A 22,724-nucleotide genomic window follows, 5' to 3' on the forward strand; every position below is an offset into this window, starting at 1 on the left:
GAGTTCCTGAAATTACGGAGGATACCTACCTCGGTAGTCCTTGAGAATCTCAGCTTAGCAGTTTATAGTTGATAGAGTTAAAGCAAAATTACAGGGATGGAAATCTAAAGTGCTCTCACATGCGGGGACAAGTGTTCTGATCAAATCCACTCTTTCAGCTTTGCCTCTCCACCATATGGGCCACCTATAACATTTCGGCTTCTATATGTATGCAATTTGTAGTAAGGTTTTAAAAGTCGACCTGGAAATGGAATTGTTCTAACTATCGGTTTCTGGGTTAGTGGTTCGACCGTCCAGGTCAAACGGTTCACATATTAAGGCAACTATTTTTATATGAGTTCTGAGATTTGAGAAAGGAAAGGAGATGTTGTTGGCTGAAAAAGAAAAAAAGGAGAAAGGAAAAAAGAAAAGAAGCAAAAGGAAAAAAGAAAAGAAGAGAAAGGAAAAGGAGGAGGGAAGGAGGGAAGAAGAAGGAAGAGGAGGGTGGTTCGACACTCACCAGCGACGATAATGGCGATAGCGACGACGACGGTGAAGCGGCGGCAACATAAACAAATCTGAGTTCTCAGATCTTCTTCTTCTTCTTCTTCTTCTTCTTCTTCTTCTTCTTCTTCTTCCTTAGATTTGAGACACGAATTCAGATCTGAGACAACTGAGACACGAACTCAGATATGAGTTCATATGTTTTTTGACGAAGAAGAGAGTTCCTGGGTCAGAACCGCTGTCTGGGTCAAACGAGTCGACAGTTCGACCATCCAGGTCAGTGGTTTTCTAACCAAGTCAACGGTTTTTGACCCAGGAATGGGTTAGGGGTGAAACAGAACCGGTTGCTTGGACGATTTCCAGGCCGAATGGTCCGACCATTTGGATCAACGACGATTCAAAAACATTGATTTGTAGGAACTGTGTGGGGGTTGCTTTCACCATTGAATCCATTTCTTGATCCCATACATCTCGTTCTTGTAATAGGGCTGCCCGGTATGCCATGAAACATAATTGCTCCAAAACTTGGTCCTCTCCATCCCTAATTTCTTGAGGGCTATCATTTTGCATGAGATGTAATCTTTATTGATGAATGGAATGTGCCTCTTGGCTTCAAAAAACGAAAAAAAAAATAATGCATTTAAAGAAATATATTAAAAATACTTTAAAATTTAAGGTTAAATTTGAGAGTTATTAAAAGTAATGCCCTGTTTGGTTTGCGGGAATAGGGGTTTGGAATTGGAATCGGAATGGGCTATTCCGATTCCAATTGTTTGATTGGGCAGAATCGGAATCCCATTCCCATTCCTGCTGGAATGGCATTCCCCTATTTGAGGGAATGGCCATTCCCTGCCCCTCCCTTGGAAATGAAATCCCATTCCTGCAGATTTTAATTCCCATTTTCATTCCTATCTGAACCAAACAGACTATGGGAATGGACCATTCCGATTCCAACTCCTGAGAATTTTAATTCTGATTCCAACTCCTGAGGATTTTGATTCTGATTTCGATTCTAATTCTGACTATAAACCAAGCGGAACCTAAGTGTTTTTTTGAAATAAACAGTAATTTTAAACCAGGACCACACAAATAAGCATTTATTGGAAATAAGCCCGAACAAATGCTTATTCTTGAGAATAAACATTAATTCGATAAACGCAAACTTTAGGCTTATTTTTAAGTATTTATTCAAAAAGTGCTTATTATAATAAATAAATACTTGCTTTTCAAATAAGTACTCCCAAACTCTGCCCAAGTGTTTTTTTATTACCTTTCTATTATTTTACTTGTTCATTTTATTTTCATTTCTACCTTTCATTTGGGCTTTACTATCAAATTATTGATAGATTAGAAGAAGATATTTACAAATTCCATCATCTCTCTCTTTCTATCTATCTATCCATCTCTCTCTATATACAAATATATGAGTTTAACTATGTTACCAGAAAGACATTATATTAAAAAAACTTGTAATATAGTAATATCCGTGGTATTTATCAAATTTCATGGGATTTGATTGGCATAAATTTTATATATGTTTATACTTTATACACTATGAATTTATACGTACACACACTCGCGATCTGCATGTATACAATAGATATGTTATATAAGATTGGGCAAATTTGAATTTAATTGGACCCAACCCAATTCCGGTTTGGATGGGCTTTTACTTGGATTAACCCAACCCAGTTTCAACAGGAATTTAGGTCAAGAGTAATAGGGATGGCAATCAGGTGAGTTTAGATAGGCTTTAGCTTAGAATAACTCCCGCCACCCAATCTATATCCTGCCCAAAACTTGTAGTTGCTTTGATTTTCAAAATTTAAATTCTCTCTTTACATGAAAATGCAAAACCTTCTCTGACCTTACCCTTATTATATTTGAGGGTGGGATGAATCAGATTGGCAAATGGGTGTAGAGTCTGATGAGGGGTGATTTGGCCTTAGCTGACCTAGTGACACGTGGCATCCATTTTCGCCACTTGACACTTCAACGCCATGCGGATAAACGTGTATCTTGCCGAATCAAAGAGACGCACCTTGGAATCAATCCAAGGCACTTCATACACAACTCGAACACTTCGTCCAGGGCTGACCTGTGGTACATCATCGTTATCGGTTCAAAGGACCTCGGCGTGAGGAGCGACCTCCACGAGGACTTGCTGACCTATAGTACCTCGTCAGTACTGGTCGAAGTGACCTTGGCGTGGGGGAGCAACCTCTTTTGAAAACTTGCCAACCTGACTGAGGTTCAGGTGGCGACCTGCAAGACGTGCTCGCTGACATCATTATTGGGTCCTCTTGAAGTCAACTACCATACCGAATGTTCTGAAGGAAGGCACAAAAGCCTAATCTGTATGCGAAACTACCTCTGAAAACTTCAGATCGGTCAACCACGTCTTCCCGGAGATCTCAGACGCAGTGTGTGGAGCTCACGCCAAACAATGCCCATATAAATGTCGTATTTCCAACCTCATAAGGTATGCACAATTTAACTCTCGCAACTCTCTTGCTCTTTCGCTCTTTAGCTCTCTCCAAAATCTCCAGTTCGTTGACTTAAACATCAGAGTGCCCTCCCTGGGTAAAGCAACCCAGGCAATCTGATACTATCTTTTTGCCGATCGACCTAACGAACTCACCAGTTCGGCATCCCAGCTGCCATCGCACATTATCAAAATCCACTTCTAATTTTTTTTTACTTCCTTTTATATATAAGCAATAAACAAGTAAAATAACACGAACAAGCATCAAAGTTTCTAATTGTTTGATTAAAACATATAAAAAATACATTAATTATCAATTATCGGGCATAGTAGAAATTGCCATTTATGGGATTTAGTTTTCAATTAGTCCGAGCTGGGCCTTGGCTAAACTGTTGAACTTGGGTTGAGTTGTCATTAATCAAATAGCCCGATCTTAGACAAAGCCCAGCAAAACCCAACTCTAATTCAATCCAAATTTGGGTCAGGGTTTCAAGTTTTCAAGCCCAGGCCCATCCAGAGCCCGAGAATTTAACTCCAACCTGTGCAAAAGCTCAGTGGCTCGGATTGGCTTCAGCAGGTTGCAGTTTGATGATCTGACGGTAACGATAATTTTGATCGGGCGGTAACCAACCCCACTCGAAGGCTCTTAATTTTGGGCGGTTTTGGAGCAGAGAACAAAGAAGCAGAAGCAAGCAGAGAGGTCTTCTTCGTTTTCAAAGTTTCAAGAGCGAAAGATGGCAAGGCTTCTTGAATCTTATTTATCTGTGTTCTGTTTGAGTTCTTCGTCAACGTTTTTATTCTACCATTTTCATTTTTTTCCTTTTTTTTTCTGTCAATATTCTTCGAGCTGTTATTTTGTAGTCTTTTATTTTCTTCTCAAGTTTGTCGTCTGATTTGTTGAACGTTCTTTATGAGTTTTATTCTCTGGGTTTCTGGTTCTTAATTTCTTCTTGTTTCTATTTCTTTCGCAGTTGTTCTTCTCGTATTTCAAGGATTTGGTGGGCAGAGAAGTTACTGTCGAATTGAAGAATGACCTCGCAATAAGGGGGACTCTACATTCCGTCGATCAGTACCTGAATATAAAGCTCGAGAACACTAGAGTGGTTGATCAAGACAAGTATCCTCACATGGTATATTCTGCTCTTCGGTCTTTTGAGTATTTCTACTTGTTTCCTTCTCGTCCAATTGGGTTGTTTTTGATGAATTTTGTTATGACTGTAGTTGACAATACTTCTTTCTGATTGAGTTTCTGAAACTTACCTCAGAAACACGGCTTTGAAAAATAATTAGAAGGGTTCTTGTCTTGGGTGGTTGCAATATGAAAAGCTAGGGTTTAGGGTTTGGGTTTTTGAAATCTTGAAGATTGGGAATTGGGGTTATCGTATTTTTATAATGTAAAGAGTTATAAATTTAACATATGAAAGATTTAGTGGAGTCAAACTTGAAACGCGATAAGGGATGAGAAGACATGGGGGTCTGCGGTTGAGAGCTTGGGTTGGTATTTCTCAAGTGTTTTTCAAACAGTAAGAAGAAGCTGTAGTACAGGGCAGCGCCGCAAAAAGCACTTGACCGAGGAACGTGTGGTTGTGGCTTCAGCCATTGGATCCTGATACTGATACCTCCCCAGTTCCTAAAAAGGAGGATACATGCCTATGGATGGGCTATTAGGGTTTGATTAGATGAGTGCTTTATCCTGGCAGTGGAGCTAGGCTCTCGAAGTTTGCTATCTCGCTTTTTCTGTTACATTGTCAGTGTGCTTTTTTAAGGTATTAACTAGGCTTTCAATTTCGGTTTGGTAACTAGATGAGACTATCTGTTTGGGTGGCAGTTAAAAAAAATGGCATGACTATTTTGGATGTTCTAATTGAGGGTTATGGTGTTCGTTATTAGTGAGAATCTCAAGGGATTATAACTTGGCATATGGAAGTTAATATTGAATGCATGGGAAGAATTCTACTTTGGTTTTCACTATTCCCTTTTTATTTGCATTTTCTCTCTGTTATGGATTTGTAAAAGTCATTTCAATCCATGACGTATTGCAGCTGCTCTTGAGATGCATCACAAAATAAGAGTGTCTTCTGCATATTGCAGTAATGCTACCGCCGCCCTTTCATTACCCACTGTAAAACCTTCTATGTACTCCCTGAAACAGCCCTTTTCACCATTCTACTAAGAGCTTTTACAACGCATGTAAGGTGGTGGTGAGATAGGTCTAAGTTGAGAAGATGGGTAACTGGAGAGATTAGGGTTTCAAGGAGACAAAGTCTTGGCTGGAGGAAGAAGAAGGCATATGAACTTAGGAGAAATACTAAGGATTGGGGAAGATAAGATGTTAGAGTTCCTTCTAAAGGGGAGGGCTACTCTATTTATAGACAGGAAGGTTTATGCATGCGTTGATGGAGAAGGGAATTCCAGAACATTCTTCAGTCGGTTAAGGGCCTTAAGGCCCAAATCTTCAGGTTTATTTGGCATGGATACACGTCAGGTAGACCTGTTCATGGGCCGGGTGGCCCGACCGGTCAGCCTGGCCTGGCCCGGCCCCCGGACGGGCTTGAACATGTTTATAGGCCCGCGGGCTTAAACTCGGGCCAAAAAGCCCGGCCCGCAATAAATTCGAGCCGGGCTTGGGTTTTGTCAAAATAGCCCGGCCCGAGTCCGGTCCGTCCCGACCTAAAATTAGACTTAAAAGGGTTATGTGATTATGTCCATTTGAATATTTTTTTTGATTTAAGAATGTAAAACTATGTTTTAAAACGTAAAAGAAAGGGAAAAAAACCATCTTGTAGGCCCATTGTTCATTTAAATAGGAAAAAAAACCATCTGAATTTTTAATTCTAATTTGAATAGGGAAAATTGTAATTTTTTTTATTAGGTCGGGCTTCGGGCTTCGGGCTTTTTATCAGGGCCGGGCTCGGGCCCAAGTTATAGGCCTGTTGGTCGGGCTCGGGCCTAGCGTATTTCCATTAATGATTAGTAAAAGCCCGGCCCGAACGCGGCCCGGCCAGGCCTGGCCCATGAACAGGTCTAACGTCAGGTTGTAGAGTGGGGAGCAGGTACCAGCCTATCTAGGTTGCCGTTGTCACCTCCTCACGATCTCTCTATGTGTCATTCGTAGAAGGCCCTGATGGATCACACATGTTGTACGAGGGTTGTGTGTCTCTTGCTTGTGGGCTTACTTGAAAGCGAATAAGTGATGTGCTGTGGTCCATGAAAGCATTCTTTGTATGCTGCGATTGGTAACCAGATCCTCATCCACATACCATGTTGAGTGACCGCAGCCCGCTTATGGACCAAGGCTTGCCTTTACACATTTTAGCCATTCACGAGTATCAAGTTCCATGTATCTGAGGTCCACAACACTGTCCCAAACTACCATAGCGATACATGAGTCCAGGGAATTGATAAAAAGGGTTTTAAGAAGGGAAACGGAAAGAAAGAAAAGGAAAGAGTTATCCTCTTTTTTTCTACAGTTTCTTTCACTCTCTCTTACATTACATAGAAAAAGGAGCAAACTCTGTTATTTTCCCTTTTGTTATTCTCTCTTAATTTTTTTTTCAGTATAAATTTATAACCTTCTTTGGTTGCTAATAATTTTTTGACATACAATTCCTCTATTAAATACTCATTATGTCGAAGTGTTGTTGCTTAATATTTAAAATGCTATCGTCTTAAGATGTGATGCTTTGCTATATTTTGGGAGTTAATGTTATTCGTATTGTTCATTTCTATTTTTTCAATTTATATGCATGCTGATTGGCATGTGAGATTAGGGAATTAACCTAGTTATTAGTTTTTGCTTTGTATCACCTAGGTGATGCCTAGGTGCCTGCCTTAGTGACTAGGCGACTAGGTGTTCGGTGTTCCACTGTTGCCTGCCCTGACAATTATTGTGTAAATCTACATGTTAAGTCAATTCATGGTTAGTATCTGTCAAAAATCAAAATGCACCAACCAATATCTGAAATCAACTGGTATTTGGAAAATGGCTTTTGCAATTTTCAGAAAATCGTGGAACTGTTTGAAAACTGGGTGCTTAGATGTTAATATATGAAGATAGATCTTTTTTTTTCTTGTTCTTTTTAATTGGATGATTCTGTGGATATCATTTTCTTTACCTTGAACACCCTCTTTCTCCTCTGTATAGGAGTGCCAATGTCTTACTTCGTAACCCGTTACCTGGCATGTCCCAGCTCTGATTATTTGTCTTCGGGTCAAAGATATTTGGATTTGTTCAATATTTGGGTCCATATCTCTCTATTCCTTAATAGGAAGCTTGGTCTGATTAACAGATTTGCCTTTGTCTTCTAATCTGCATTTGCATTCGTAATTTTCAATAATAAACTTCAGAATTTTAGTGTTATGATGCTGTTCCATTTGGTGGTTGATTGTCAGATAGTCCACCCAGTATTAAGTCCAAGATGACTAGATTCAGGCTTTTCAGTTGGTTGATGCTTTAGCAAGATCAGAAGTAACTAGAAATGAGCTACTTTAAGGGGCACCGGGCACCTGGTCTGGAGCTGAATATGTTAGTCTGGTTGTCCTGAGTGAGAACCATTTATGTGCCAACTTTTGGTGGTATTTCATATTTGTACTTGCCCCTTTATTCCAAAACCACTGGTTTGATGTGTGTGTGTGTGTGTCCCAAAAAACTGAAAGAAGATAATATACATCAAGAAAAAAAGGCAACGAAAAACAAAAGACACCCACGCCCAAAAGAACCCCCACCAAGGCATCTTCAAAGTCAAGATCTATAATTATGGAAATACAAAGAAGGCATGTGTATGTGGGTGTCCAAAAAAGCTTGAAAGATAGAATGTGCAACGAATGCATATCAAGATTCAAGAAAGAGTATATATATGGCATGGGAATGTAAAAGAAAAAAGTTCCCTAAACTCCTATGTCTACTAAAGGACTTGAAACCTAAGGATATACAAAAAACCAAGGTATCCCCAAAGATGTGATCTAAAACTGAAACCACAAAGAAGGCCCCAACCAGACACTGCACTTAATGTAATAAGCCCAAACCCCCCTAATAGCAACTGATGACAGACAACCCAAATTACAGCCCATAAACATAGCCAGATAAGGACAACGAAGGAAAGTTTGTTCTGGGCAGTTTTGTAATTCAGATTACTTGGGCTCAACACCTATTTTAGGGGTTGACAGTTGTATCTTAGTTTTGTAGTAATGAAGTTACTGTTTAAAAAATACAGCCCATACAGCAAACTAATAAGCACTGCTCATTGAAGACTACCTCCCCTAACAAGGCTAAGCATGGTTAACAGGGGTTAAGGTTTCCCCTCTCATGAGTTGTGACCTCTCTATCACCCTCTAGTAGAATGTCTTTTCCTTCTTCCTTTTTTTTTTGCCATTTGCTCCTGCAGTGTTATTGCAAGCATGTCATTATCATCTCATCCCTCCTTGTACTGACTTTAGATAATTGTTCCTTTCCCACCATAGTTATAGTCTTATAGAATTAAAATAATTGGTATGATGTCACTCCTTTTGTTCTCTCTCTCTCTCTCCCAATATCTATCTCTTATAATATAGCTAGTGACGTCACCCTATCTTACTGCACTTCCTGTCCGAAAGATTCTTTATATCACCTGCTGTATCTGATCCTTAATCCTAAGGAGTCAAAAGTCAAATTAAAAAATTGAGAACTAGCGGTCCCCACTTGAAGCACTGAGAAATGATTTGAGGGCCCTTAAAATAACAACGGATTTGGCACTTTATGGAGTGTAATGGCAGAATGGGACTTGTGTAGCCAAACCCCAATTAATTGGGTCAAGGCTTTACTGAGCTGATTTAAGTCTCTGTATTTTATTTTTCTTTGAATTATCCGAAGGGATGAGAGATCCATCCCATGGACGCCCAAAGATTGCGGAATAAGGGGCGAATTTCAAAAATTTTTCTCTCCCTTCAATAGAGAATCACATTCCCTATTTAGAAAATCATATTTTCAAGGATTATTCTTGAACCTTAAATTGAACCAGATTTGAACCAAAAGGAGTAGGAGAGAATTATACCTGATACGGAAAAGTAGTATCTCCCAATGGAGGTGTTCACGCCTAAGGAAGGATCCAAAGACTGCTCCCACTGAAGATGGCGCAGTGCAGGATGGAGCAGAATGATGTCAAGATCCAATCTTGACTTCTTCCACAACTGGAGATCGAACTGGCAAACAGGGCAGCAAGAGCAGGGAGGCAGCAAGAGAGTATTCGCAAGGTGCAGAAGATCTCTCTTCTTGTGATTTCAGCACTGAAGAAAGACTGATGTTGTGTGTCTCTTCAAGGCTGCCGCCCCCTCCTTTTGTTAACCTAAAAGGATCAGCTCCTAATCCAATTAGGAGCTGCTTATCCAAATCATATTTGGATAAGACCCCTTTTAGGTGATAGGAATAAACCCTTATCTTATCTGTAGATTAGATTAGCTTTCTCCTAATCTCATTAGGAGGTTTCTAGATCTGAATCACATTCAGATCTGGACTATCTGCTAATTCTATCTCAGAATTTGCCCCTTTAATTAACTAAATAAATAGCCCAGTTTGAAATGGGCTTTAGGCCCATTAAGCTTATGTACTCACTTAACCTTCCTAACTGCTGCCCAGTTGGGCTTCCTTGTATGGCGTGGGACCCAAGCATTGATCTACACATCAGCCACATGGGTTCGGCCCAACCTTTGTTACAAGGCCTGGCTGAATACACTGTTAAAGACAGTGCACCTCTGAAACCCATCGAATGGGCTCTATGGGCCCAACACTTACCCTAAGTGGTCTCTGGGCCAAGCCACCTTGTAACACCCAGGGACTGTGGGCAGATGCAAGATTAGCCCATCAGGTATTATCCTCAATGGTCTTTACACTTAACCTCTCAGCCCATAATCATCATACACTGCCCGACAAGAGAGGACCTCTCCCTCGGCTGCAAGGAATAGTGTTGCACTCTCTGCTTATATGGATCCCGGGAATTAAAACTTTTTTGCAAACATTTGAGAAACCATAATATATATATATACTTTTATATCTCATAAAATATACTTTGCAAAACAAATCTCAACGGTTGAAATCGGTTGCCGGTAGTCTTGGTTTCCATCAGTGAGAGTGCTTTCCCGATCATTACCTTTGTCCGACAAAGGGGTTGATCCTGTCACTATGATCACCCACTCAGATGAATTCTCAAACAATCTCAACATACCCAGGTTTTGACCCCCGCTAAGGATCTCACTGAATGGTATATCAAAGACAGCCCAATCCGACACCTAGTGCAGTATCATAATCGAGTCTAGGGGTTGGGTGTAACTTTCTAGTTTTGCCCATCAATCTCCAAAGTCCAGGGCAATACTGAAAATCTGGTCCAGTTCAAAGATTCAATTAATCTTACACTGTATGTGCCTAGGGTCTCACCCTGGCAGTTGAGACAGGCCACCCCAATTGACTTGGTGGCACCACAGTGTCAGCCTTGTCAGGATAGGTCTCCCCAGACCGATCCACTGGCTGTGAACATTCTAAACTAACACGAGTTTCATTAAGTGTCCAATTTAAGGGTATTACACAAAAATATACCAAGGGAACATGAATCAAATATGCACTTTTATTTATTTACAATAAACTCATAAAGTACATCATTCTGATTGAAGCTAAGGGCATACAAAACTGTCTAACATTATCTATTTACATCTATGTATTCAATCATGCATGCATATATAGCTGATGTGATACAGAGTTTTGATTTGAAGTGTCATTTCTTTGGGAAATAGAAAGTCTCATAAATGTATTTCAGTGGCGGGCAATGGGTATATAATGCCATAAACTAGCACCTAACTAAACAGTTGTGCCCCCACACTAAAAATAGGAAAAGAAGAAAAAGGGAACAAAATTAAGAGGTAACATATTGCCTTGGATGTAGATCAAGTGCTACCCTTGTCTACCTGTCTTTACATGGAAAACTGGTTGAGTTTAGCAGACTAGATTCGATAGACTCGGGTTGAGAAGCATGGATTTGTTTAGATTACAAGACTACTATTTGATTCCCAAATTTGAATCCTACGCGAAGTATGTCACTTCATTGCACTTGAAGTTTGGGTATTTTTGTTTCTTTGTCTTACCAATCTCTGCCAGCTGTATTGGGTGAAGTTTGATTATGTTTGGTATCTCATTTCACAGCTTTCAGTAAGAAACTGCTTCATAAGGGGATCGGTGGTTAGATATGTTCAACTACCTCCAGACGGAGTTGATATCGATCTGCTTCACGATGCGACAAGGAGAGAAGCTCGTGGTGGCTGATTGTTTCCTAGTGCCATTTATGCCATGCACAAGGAAAGGGAGGGATGCGACGTTCCCCTGGTGGTTCTGTTTGTTTGTTTGACACTTGATTTTGATATTATACTTGTAGACTTATTAATTGCTGAGATCATACATATGAATAGATTCTTCACTTCAAGGAGCTTCTTTTTGTTATTTTTCCAAGGGTGTTACTGTAATAGCCAATAGGAATGTAACAGTTGTTGGTGAGGAATTCACTTCTCTATAGAGGCTAGGGGACCCACTGATTGCAGGTCCATGATTTGGGTCAAAATACCCAACACATTGGCAATACGCCAACTGGAAATGGATCATGTATAGATGATGTGTAAACTGTAAACCAAATCATGTATTTTCTAGAATCTTGTTTTGTTTGTGGGTCTCTGAGGACCCATGATATTCATCTCTTCCCATAAATAATTGAGGTAGGGAGAAGAATATCTAAGGGTCCGTTTGGTTCATTTCTAGAATCGGAATCGGAGTTAGTATCAGAATAATCTTTTTCCATAGCCTGTTTGATTCAGATGGGAATTTTGAATCAGCTCGGGGTTGGGGTGGGGGTGGGGAGGAGGGAATGGCTGTTTCCTCAACCAAACAGTTGGTTCTGATTCTGATTCTAGACCCTTATTCTCATAAATCAAAAAGGCCCTAAGATTTAAGTCATTGCGCTATTCAGGCCGAAAACTTGGTAGGAAACCTTTACCATCGAAAAAATAGAAAACCCTTTGTTAGCCTAAAGCCATGCAATTTGGGTTTAACCGTAGAACAGAACTGCTGAGATACTAATAGCTGAAGCAAGTGACTTGTTCAAGCTTTCAAGGACCAATTCTGTATATAGGTCGGCTTTAGGTTTTTACATAGTCAAAATTCAAAAACCAACCAAAAAACCCTGTGTTTAAAATCTCAGAAGTGGCTTGTAAATCGAGTTTTGCATGAACCGAAGTTGAGTTGGGTTGCTTAACTCAGTCCAATCTGCCGAAGTTGCCCCCCTATACATCATCCTTGGTTGGTATGGAAAATTGAAGTCATACAAAATCATATTTTTTTAGCAAATGCTGTCTGTAGTGCATATATTGTACCGTGAAGCAAAGAAATGCGAATCAATGACAATGTGATATATTAGGGTTGATATATTTGTTGTTAAAATGTTTAATATGATTAGTAAGTACATACACCCAAGGTTCAAAATATCGATACGTCCGATACACCGGTAGGGGCGTATTGGGCAAATCGATACCCTTTTTTTTTACTTTTTTTTTTATTTTTTTTCGAAATAGGTTCAGGGGTGGGGGGCAGTTAGGTTAGGGCTGTTCATAAGAAGACCCAACCCGATCAAACCGACCAACTCAGACCGACCCAACTCGAGTCGGCCAGGTTTTTTTCAACACCGATCAGTTTCGGGTTATAAAAAATCATAAACCGGTGATTCGGTTCGGTTTCAGTTTTCATGTGTGAAAACTGAAATCAACCTGAACTGAATCGACTTAGTAGTTAGTTCCTAGTTAGTAGTTACAACCTACTTACTTCCTACTTAACTAAGTTGTCTCTATCCTAATTACAACCTAACTTTACAGCAACTAAGTCACCACTAAGTAGAGCCGAAACCGACCCAAACCGATCAGGTCGGTTTTGCTTAACACAGGGTCGGTTTCGGTTTCAGTTTTAGGTAACCCGACCAGGTCGGGTTGGTTGGAAAAACATTAGTAAACCGACTCAACCCGACCCGTGAACAGTCCTAGTTTAGGTCGCCTCCACACACTGAACCGGTCAGACCCCCGATACACCCACTATAGGGGCGTATCGGAGGGATCCCATAACGATACATATTGGCCGATACGTGTCGATACTTTGAACCTTGCATACACCCTGTAAATGCGAATCAATAAAAATCATTAAAAAACGTTTTAATATTTAATGTGATTGATTAACATCGAGATGTAATGTATCACAAATATTCATTCCTGTACCGAGTTTGGAAGGAGTACAAATACAAATATTTACAATACAAATAAATACAAAATATAAGGTTTTTCACTCTACAAATTTGTATTTGTACTGCTTCCAAACTGAGCCTTTGTTTTTGTGCTTAAAGAAATGCTTATATGTACTTTTACATGACATGTTGGACCATTTGTACTCGATGCCAAAGTAACGGTGATGCTGAAGGTGAAAAAAACTTTCAGTGTGGATGACAAGGCAGCATCTCCTTGTTTTTTCGTTAATTTTATGAATGTTGGACGAAGTGGCTTAATATTAGGGATGTAAGTCAAATAGGCTGTCCAGGGTTTAAGTTCAAACCAGGCCCAACACTAAGAATTGGGTCTAAGGCTTGAGCCTGAGGTCAAGCCCAAACTGTCTAACCTAGACTCAGCCTCAATTGAAATTTGTATAGACTTGGGTTGGGCTCGGGCCTGGGCCGGGCTCAAGTTGGTCAATCAATCCACGCAAGAATTCAATATAAATGTATGCATATATTTTTATGATTTCCCAAAAGAAACGCAAATATGCACATATGCGTGTTGGGCTCGGCTTAGGATAAGGTAGAATTGGGCTTGAACTACCTAAGAGCTAGGCTCGGGCCTGGCTCAGAAAATAAAAAAGCATAAACTTTTGGGCCCAGGCCCAGCTCAAGGACCCAAAATGCAAGCCCATCCCGTATAAAATTGCGGGTTGGGTCGGTCCGGGTTCGGGTTGGGCCTGCCCAAGTTGGACATCCACCATCATGGCCTGGCCAGGGCCAAAGCTCTCGCTCATAGTTTATGAATTAACGTGTCAAACAGGGAGGAGGCCTTAGGGCAGCATAGGCTGTGCAGCGTAGACAGTCGAATGTTTTCCGTTGCCTATAAATAAAGTACAAATATGAACTTCACTGTTAGATTCTCACTCTCACTAGCTGTTTCTTCCTCGTCTTCTAATTCCCGCCAACTCAGATTTTAACAATCCGCGAAACCCTAACGTCATTATAGGAGCGGAGATTGAGCTTTCTAGCGACCTGATCAGGTTTCTTAGTCTTGTTTCCGTTTATGAATTATTATTGTGATATACAGGATTTTAACAATCTGAAATGAGGTGTTTCAGATGTTCATTGAGTCATCGAAGCTTTTCGTTTATCGTACTCGATCTGACTTCTGCGCTTGGTTTTGAAGAGTCATAAGTTAATTCCTAACCTATATGTTTTATGCTGCCATTGGATTATGAAGGTTTCCTGTTAACAGTATTCTCTTCAAATTTGGATGTTATACCTCTACTCAAATCTAACGTTTACATATCAATGTGGTGGCATTGGGAAATTCCTTTCTTTCTAGCTTGTAAATCTGGAAATTGAAATCATGTTATCGTTCTGGAAATGAATTTTGATCCCAGTAATGAAATGCCTGGATGATGATAGAAGAGCAGAAAAATCAGAAAAATGAAAGGCTGCGTGTTTGGTATACAGGGTTGGGAAAATATTAAAAATCCATACTGATAATATTATTTTCATTGCTGAGAAGTGTCTTCGCTAATATAGCATTTTGTTTGATTTTGTCATAGCTTTGACAATTCCCCCGGAGGTCGAGTTTTCGGGAAGGATAGAGATATGTCAAGTATAACTGTCTGTGCTCGCTTCAGGCCTTTAAGTTCAAAAGAGAAAAGAGATCACAACGACTCTATTTGCATCCATATTCTGGATGCCGGAACTTTAATTTTCAAGGTTGCCCTTTGCCAGAACCCAGAACGTTCATTCTTTTTTTTTTCATTTTTATCATTTATGCAATTTAATGCTTATGACAATTGCTTGATATCTGCTAGGATGAGAAGGAAGAAGATCATCTATTCTGTTTTGACAGGGTGTTCTGTCAGGAGTCTGAGCAATCGGATGTGTATGAATTCCTTGCTCTGCCTATAATCCAAGGTATTAACTGGTAATATATATCTTACCTCCAATTATCTGATCTTATGACGATCAATTTCTTAACCATGGACCATGAGAACTAAAATTTTCTCTTTTTATCCATTGACTTGATTCTATTGATTAAGAGAAATTCTTTTAACTTGATCCTGAAGCAGCTCAACTTATTTGTGCATTTTTTTTTTCTTTCAACTTCATCTTCACAAAACAGATGCTGTTAATGCAATTAATGGAACAATCCTTACTTATGGACAGGTATTATACAATTTGTTGAGCAGAAATTGTTCATTGTGGTGCTTGCTTCCCTTTATCCACTTTTGGTCTGCAGTTGTTTGTAAAGTGCAGTTTTCCATGATGCTTAAATCAAATTTATTGCATTACATGCATGCATGCACATGTCATACAAAGAAGCAAAAGACTTGTAGAGACAAGTAAATGCATTTATGCGTCTTATCTCAAAATTATTGATTTTATGTATGTTATCCTCTACATTGTCACCCACTCATCCTGCAATCTGTTGGACCAAAAAAAAAAACTGAAACATATTTTGTGATAATAAACCCTTCTACTTTCCTTTTTCCTAATAAAACTGAATAGAGTATTAGATATATAAAGATTTTGCAAGTCATCTTTAGAACCATTTTTTATGGAACAAAAAATTGTTTGGGCTGTGTATAAATTTGGGGAGCCAGATAAGAAAACCAGTTTCCATCCTGCCTGAAATCAACAGAAACCAAATGATTAGCTCCACTATGGAAACTTGTTTCTGCCAAATCAAAGGAAAATGTGCCTAACAATCTACCAATTTTCCAGATTCTGTGCAATGTACTTTTTGCGGCCAGGCTGTGGATTCCAGTTTCCATTTCAATCCTGCATTTTATTCTCTACTGCAGATAAAACACAGCTATAGAAAGTAGCAGGCCTGGTTGTATATCAGGTCTTTCTGCATTTTGTTTTCTATGGTTTCTCTCTAGTCATAGTATTTCATCATAAAGAATATAATTTTGATCCCAAAGAATTTCATATATCAATTTTCAAAGTGTATATATATAATATTTGTCTTTTATTTGCATAAAGTTGAAGATTGTTCACTCTCTAACTTTTGCTATATTGTCTCCCCAAGTATATGAACATACATGGGGATAGATGGTTCATATTAGTAGAACATATTTCTTACTTTCTTAGCATTTCTCATAACTCCGATCATAGGAAACTGAGCAATATATAATCTTCCAATTACTGACTTTATCTTTGAACTATGCATTTAAAACAGACTGGAGCAGGGAAGACATATAGTATGGAGGTGATGCTATCAGATCATAAACATGGATGTTTTCAACAGATTGCAGTTTGTGCTGTGAGATTAAGCTGATACTAGGCAATGTTTCCCTGCTTGATCAGGGGCCGAACATCCTAGAGGGCAATGAGAAGAAGAAAGGACTACTTCCACGAGTTGTGGAGGGACTTTTTGATTGTCTCAGATCTTCTGAAAAAGTATACACGGTCAAGTTGTCAATGGTATAAGCTGAAACACGCTGATGCTTTAATGTCATCACCTATCACACCGAGTAACTAATAAACCTTTTCTCTGGCTCTTCTAGGTGGAGATCTATATGGAGAAAGTAAGGTTTGTATATCTGAGAGATCTTTATTCTTAAAAGATGATCTTGTAACAATCTCCATCTTCTTGAATGAATTTTCCTCTTTTGCAGTTCCTTAACATGTGAAACAAATTTTAATTTTTCATTCATAATGTAGTCTATTGACATCTCCTAGATCATGATTGTTTTCTTTTCACAGAGATCTTTTCGATTTATCTAAGGACAATTTACAGATTAAGGAGGATAAAATTCAAGGAATATATTTGTCAGGGGTAACTGAGGTGAGCAAGTCTAGAGAATGAGTGTCACTTGTATCATTTAAAGCTTCTTAAAGTATTGCTTTGATATTTTAATAGCAGTTTGATAGTGAATATGAAATGTAGTGATAAAGCTGGTATTTTGTGTTTTGGTTTTGATATGGTGCTCAATTGTTTCTAAATATTGATACAGGGTTGAACCTATGTGAACACCAAAATTGATAAAACTTGTTACCACTGATTGATTTCTCTAGTTTTCTCAAGTTAATTTGAATTTTATACTTAGCTGAGTAATTTACCTAACTACTTGTATTTCCAACTATGAAACTGAGATTGACTAAGCAAGTCCTTTGAATGAAGTTTTAGTACTGTAAAAGTGATAGGATTATAAGACACCTTAGTTTTAGTGCATTTCTAACTTTCCTTACTTTCAGGTTTCTGTTTTAGACCCTGAAGAAGCCTTGCAAAACCTATGTGTAAGATGCAAGCTACATTTTTGTTGTTAATCTTAGTTCTCTGTGTACTGTTATTGATCCTCAATCTAAATCTTGTGAATGCAGAATGGAATTGCTAATAGGGCAGTTGGAGAGACACGTATCCTTTGTTTTTATTTTTTTTTCATTTAAACTTTAAATAATATCTCTTTCCAGGAGATTAAACACACAGTTTATGATTGGTTACTAATAGAATTCAAGTCCTGCCATGAGACCTTAACATACTAGAAATGAACATGGCCAGCAGCAGAAGTCACTGTGTTTACATATTTACAATTCAGCAAGAATGCACTGGAGAGAGGAGGTTTGTCTCTAAAATATTGATCTTAATGTTTCTGTTTTTAGTATTGAGATTTAGATAGCTCTGATTTAAGCTCTTTTCAATTGCTAACAGGCTGAAAACTGGAAAGATAATTCTTGTTGACTTGGCTGGCTCCGAAAAGGTAGAGAAAACTGGAGCTGAAGGGAAAGTCCTTGAAGAAGCAAAGACCATCAATAAGTCCCTCTCAGCCCTTGGCAATGTAATCAATGCTCTGACTAGCGGAACACCAGGCAAAGCTAACCATATTCCTTATCGTGATTCTAAACTCACACGAATTCTACAAGATGCTCTTGTTAGTCCTTCACCTCAATCCTGTCTCGCCAAATTGTGACAAATTTTCTCTTGAAGGCCACCTTTTTCTCTTCTGGCAGGGTGGCAATTCCAGAACAGCATTACTATGTTGTTGCTCACCAAGCACCTTGAATGCATCAGAAAGTTTGTCTACTCTTCGCTTTGGTGCAAGGTCAGTTATTCAATTCCATTGGAAATTTACCATTACAATCTTCATAACTCAAAATGGAATGTCTGATGTGCTGGCAATTGGGAAGGGCAAAACACATAAAGACATCACCACGGGCTAACTATAATAGAGATAAATGTGAAAAGAAGCAATTGGATCTGGATATCTGTCCTGTTAAAGATGAGTTATATGAGATGATACTGAAGAAGGTAAAGTGAAATTACTTAATTTGTTTTATGAACTTCTATTTTTCCTAATTTCAAGAACACTCTTCCTTTCAATAAGAGGAGAAATTATTCTTTGGGTAGTTAAGGGAGAAACTAGAGGCTGAAGATGTGAAGTTACTGGAGGAGTTGTTTAAAATAGAGGGGATCTTCTCTGATCTTAGTTCAGCTGAAGAAATTGAATCAGCTTATGAAGATGTTACTTTTCGTACAGTTTCTTCATTGCACCAAGCCCTGGACGAGCTTACAAGAACTGTTGACAAGGTGAAGAACAAAAGCTGATCTCAGTTAGAGAATTCAAACCTTTTCAAGCAAAGCCCCACTTACTATTGTGGTTTTACAGCTTAAGAGAGAGAACAAGGATCTTGAGGCCAAATTGGTAGAGACTGAAAGGGTTATTGGCGTACACCGTGACAATGCTAATGAAGGCGTACATTTCCTGGATAAGATTTTGAGTGTCATCAGCCTTTTCATGTCCATGCTTTTGGTATGTCTCACACTAGAAAAGATGCTGAGATAAGAAGTAAATTGCTGCTGGACTCGTAGATCTCTTAGAAGTTTCTTAAGAGGTGGTTCCGTTGGTACTATGCATTTATTTCTGGGTGGCGTTTTTGTTCTAGAGATAATTGGTAAATGGTAATATGCAACATTGAAGTCTGATGTGTTCAAGGCAAGCTCTTATTATGCCTTCATGGAATGGGCATATAACACATGATTTTGGACTAATATTGGAACTTGGAAGTAGGGGTGTCAATTGGAATTTGGTCCAATCCGATCTGGTCCAATGTGAGTCCATTACAGATGGAACAGGTCCAATCCAATCCGATGAATACTGTGGACCATTTTGGACCAGTCCAATTCAATGTCTGGGACCGTCTAATCTGTCTAAATTGGTTTTAATTTAGATTGGTTCCAATCCAAACCTGGTTCATTGACACCTGTAATTTTATCTTCTGTCAATAGCCAAATATTGGTTCAATCTGACCTAATCCAATATAAATCCATTACAGGTGGACCAGGTCCAACTCAATACAATAAATACTTTAGACCATTAAGCCTGGGCCGGTCCAATTCATAGTCTTATTGATCTGTTCAATCCGTTTAATTAAATGGGATCCAACCCAAAACCGGTTCATTGACACCCCTACTTGGAAGGACCATGAAACATAAAATGTAATTGCATTCTGTTCATTTTTAGGGTGTCAGCTTCAGCAAGGAATCAGACTGCACTTACCAATACTTGGTCTGTGGAGGGAGAAGCTATTTTTTGGTAGGCAAATGGGGTTTTGGGGCATACAAAGGGAGTGGTCATCCCCAACCCCAAATCCCAATACAATGAAGGTTGGATCTGAAAGTCTCTGCAACAGCCAGCTGGAAACCTTACAAGTAAGGATGTCAATGGCCCGGTCCACTCTAAAATCAATTTGGATGGATTGGACGGACCAACAAGACATATTGAATTGGACCAATCCAGTCCAAAATATTAGATTGGATTGTACCTGGTCTGTCCATAAGATAAGAATATAGGTATCAATGGACCGGGTTTGGGTTGAAACAAATCTAAATTAAAATGAATTTGAACATATTAGATGGTCCAGACATTGAATTGGACCAGTCCAAAATATTTATTGGATTGGATTGGACCTGATCCATTTATAATGGACTTGCACTGGACTGGATCGGATTGGACCAAATCCAGTCCAATTGACACCCCTACTTACAAGCAACCAAGATAGCACCTTCTAGAAAATCATTTGGAGCCTGAATATGATAGGTTTGATGGAATCAGGGCTGATATTGAATTTTGGATAGGGGGTATGTTTGAATATGATCTGATAAGAATCCGAGGGATCCAAATTTGATTCGATATCCCATGGATATGTGAAACATAGATTTGAATTTGATCAGTTTATATATCAAAACATGATAAAAGTTTCTATAAATTTATATAGAATTAGCATAAATTTATAAAATTAAAAATATAACAAAAATTATATACTATAAAGGAAAAATAAGATTATTTGAACCACTGATCCAACTTAATTCTATAAAATTTTAATATTAAAATTTAATTATAATTGGATCGGAGCATGCAATATCTGAAATTGCCAAGATTGATAAGTGGATCATATTTTCTAATAGAATTTAATCTTTAGTATGGCTAAATGAATATTTGAATCTTACTTAAATGAATTGGATTTGAATTTAAATCGGATTAAAGTAGATCCATCTGTACCGAGAGTTGATTCAAAAGGGGTTCATGCTTATGCTTGATGATTTGAGGTCTGGTCCAATTTTTGTAGCATTGGGCCATGACTTGTTTGGTACTTTGGTTCGCTACTGCAAGCCTCATTCTTTTAATTCGTAGTCACTTTAAGCAAGAATGAGGAAAAATGAGTCATACGAGAGCTTTTTTATGGCATAAAAATTCAGTTAATGAAACATAATGGTGCCTTATATTATTCGTTTTCATTCTTTAGGAAAACTTTGTGTTGGCAGTCAGTTTTTACCAGCAAATGGCCAACAATATATTATGAGAACATATGCTGATGGATATTAACTACTGGCCACTTGATGAAAATTTATGCTAACGGTTTTTGAGACCTAGGCTAGTAGTTTATGACTACTTGCATAGAGTTTCTTTAAAAAATGAAAATAAACAGTATAACGCACGATTTTGTGATGTTTTACTATATTTTATGATTTTATTAATATATTATATTTATTGAATATACTATTATCAATGAGATTGTTAGATATTTTTAATTTTAGATTCCATTTCTATTTTGAAGTTCTAAGCTCTTCATTTGCACAATTGCCTACCAAATTCAACAAACTAGTTCTTTTTAATAGTTTTAAATAGGTGCTAAATGCTTCTATAAGAATGGATGAAAATGAATTTTGTAATTGATGAGGGGTAATTTGGTCCTCCAATAATATCATGACACGTGGCATTGCAGAACTGTAGAGTGACACTTCGACACCACGTAAGTAGACCCCAGGTGCATATTGGACACTTCACAACCGCCCTGACGACCTCGGTACAACTTCGGTAAGCCGAACTACGAACAACCAGGCAAGACCTTAAGTCTGCGTAAGAAGCAACTTGCTTCCACCGACCTGTCATGACTCTAGTTGGCGACTTGCCTGACGTGTTAAGTGACCTCCCTCTTAAGTGGGCAATCACCTCCAAATTCCTTGAAATCACGATGCCACGTTGAAAGAGCTGGTTGTACCCTCACCCGATTTGGGCGGGATTAGACAAACGTTACTCGCTTACGTGGAGTCCACCTCCAGGCATGAAACCACCTCCGAACCAAATAGGTCGGAGATCCCGGATGCGATTCATGAGGCTCATGTCAGTTCACCTATATAAGGGCCTAACCTCTAACCTCACAAGGTACGTGCGAATTAGCTCTCTTGCAATCAAATACCAGCTTGCTAACTTAAGCATTGGAGTGCCCACCCCAAGTCAAGCAACTTGGACACTCTGATTACTTCTCTCTTACAGGGCCTACTCAGCCCGGCGTCCGAGCTATTAGACAGTTGGGAGCACCAGATCGTACATCATCAATTAGCGCCATCTGTGGGAATGCTACACAAAAGTCGTATTCTCACATCCTCTCCCTAGCTACACCTTTAATGGCATTTTCCAACAACACCCCTGTCAACAACAACGTACGTGCTAATGGAGCGGTCACAGGGGGGCAAGACCAGAACGGGCTTGTACTTCTATAAAGTTATGCCCTTTGGTTTAAAAAGCGCTGGAGCGACTACCAGTAACTTGTAAACAAAGTGCTTTTTGAATTAATTGAAAATAAAATAGAAGCATATGCTGGTGACATGGTTGTGAAAACCCAGTTTTCAAATTCTTTAATTTCCAATCTAAACAATGTTTTTGATATTTTAAGAAAATACAACATGAAGCTCAACCCTATCAAGTGCATCTTTGGGGTCATGTCAGGCAAGTTCCTTGGGAACATAATGAATCGATGTGGCATCGAGGCCAACCTAGACAAAATCCAGGTCGTCCTAAATACGAGACTCCCTAGGTCGATTAAAGAGGTCCAAAGGCTAACAGGCAGTTGCCCTAAACCGGTTTATGTCTAAGTCGGTTAGGCGGTGCCTTCCATTCTTCAAAGCCATAAAAAGAAGCAAAACTTTGAGTGGACCGAAGAGTGTTAACTCACATTTGACGAGCTAAAAA

The 22,724-nt window shown here is 38.9% G+C and overlaps 2 protein-coding genes across 2 annotated transcripts; both read left to right on the forward strand.

Annotated features, from left to right (window-relative positions):
- The first annotated feature begins 3,547 nt into the window (after window positions 1-3,547).
- On the forward strand, window positions 3,548-11,426 carry LOC104612860 (sm-like protein LSM2). The gene is made up of 3 exons (XM_010280475.2): window positions 3,548-3,705; window positions 3,940-4,098; window positions 11,133-11,426. Exons 1-3 carry the CDS (start codon window positions 3,703-3,705, stop codon window positions 11,250-11,252), a joined length of 282 nt encoding a protein of 93 aa, XP_010278777.1. The 5' UTR covers window positions 3,548-3,702; the 3' UTR covers window positions 11,253-11,426.
- A 2,117-nt stretch (window positions 11,427-13,543) lies between these two features.
- On the forward strand, window positions 13,544-19,642 carry LOC104612846 (ATP binding microtubule motor family protein). The gene is made up of 16 exons (XM_010280454.3): window positions 13,544-14,270; window positions 14,802-14,961; window positions 15,060-15,162; window positions 15,371-15,414; window positions 16,433-16,462; window positions 16,561-16,677; window positions 16,761-16,786; window positions 16,960-17,041; window positions 17,452-17,493; window positions 17,578-17,611; window positions 17,740-17,815; window positions 17,906-18,125; window positions 18,205-18,296; window positions 18,382-18,502; window positions 18,602-18,781; window positions 18,861-19,642. Exons 2-16 carry the CDS (start codon window positions 14,848-14,850, stop codon window positions 19,035-19,037), a joined length of 1,458 nt encoding a protein of 485 aa, XP_010278756.1. The 5' UTR covers window positions 13,544-14,270; window positions 14,802-14,847; the 3' UTR covers window positions 19,038-19,642.
- The last annotated feature ends 3,082 nt before the right edge of the window (window positions 19,643-22,724 follow it).

This window comes from Nelumbo nucifera, chromosome 4, assembly GCF_055504915.1.
Source record: "Nelumbo nucifera cultivar China Antique chromosome 4, China Antique-T2T, whole genome shotgun sequence".
Classification (NCBI taxonomy): Eukaryota; Viridiplantae; Streptophyta; class Magnoliopsida; order Proteales; family Nelumbonaceae; genus Nelumbo; species Nelumbo nucifera.

Coding starts and splice junctions, on each gene's coding strand:
- LOC104612846 (XM_010280454.3), top strand. CDS start 14,848: ATGTCAAGTATAACTGTCTGTGCTCGCTTCAGGCCTTTAAGTTCAAAA. Junction 17,816..17,905: donor GAATGCACTGGAGAGAGGAG/GTTTGTCTCTAA, acceptor AATTGCTAACAG/GCTGAAAACTGGAAAGATAA. Junction 18,782..18,860: donor TTACAAGAACTGTTGACAAG/GTGAAGAACAAA, acceptor GTGGTTTTACAG/CTTAAGAGAGAGAACAAGGA.
- LOC104612860 (XM_010280475.2), top strand. Junction 4,099..11,132: donor AAGACAAGTATCCTCACATG/GTATATTCTGCT, acceptor CTCATTTCACAG/CTTTCAGTAAGAAACTGCTT.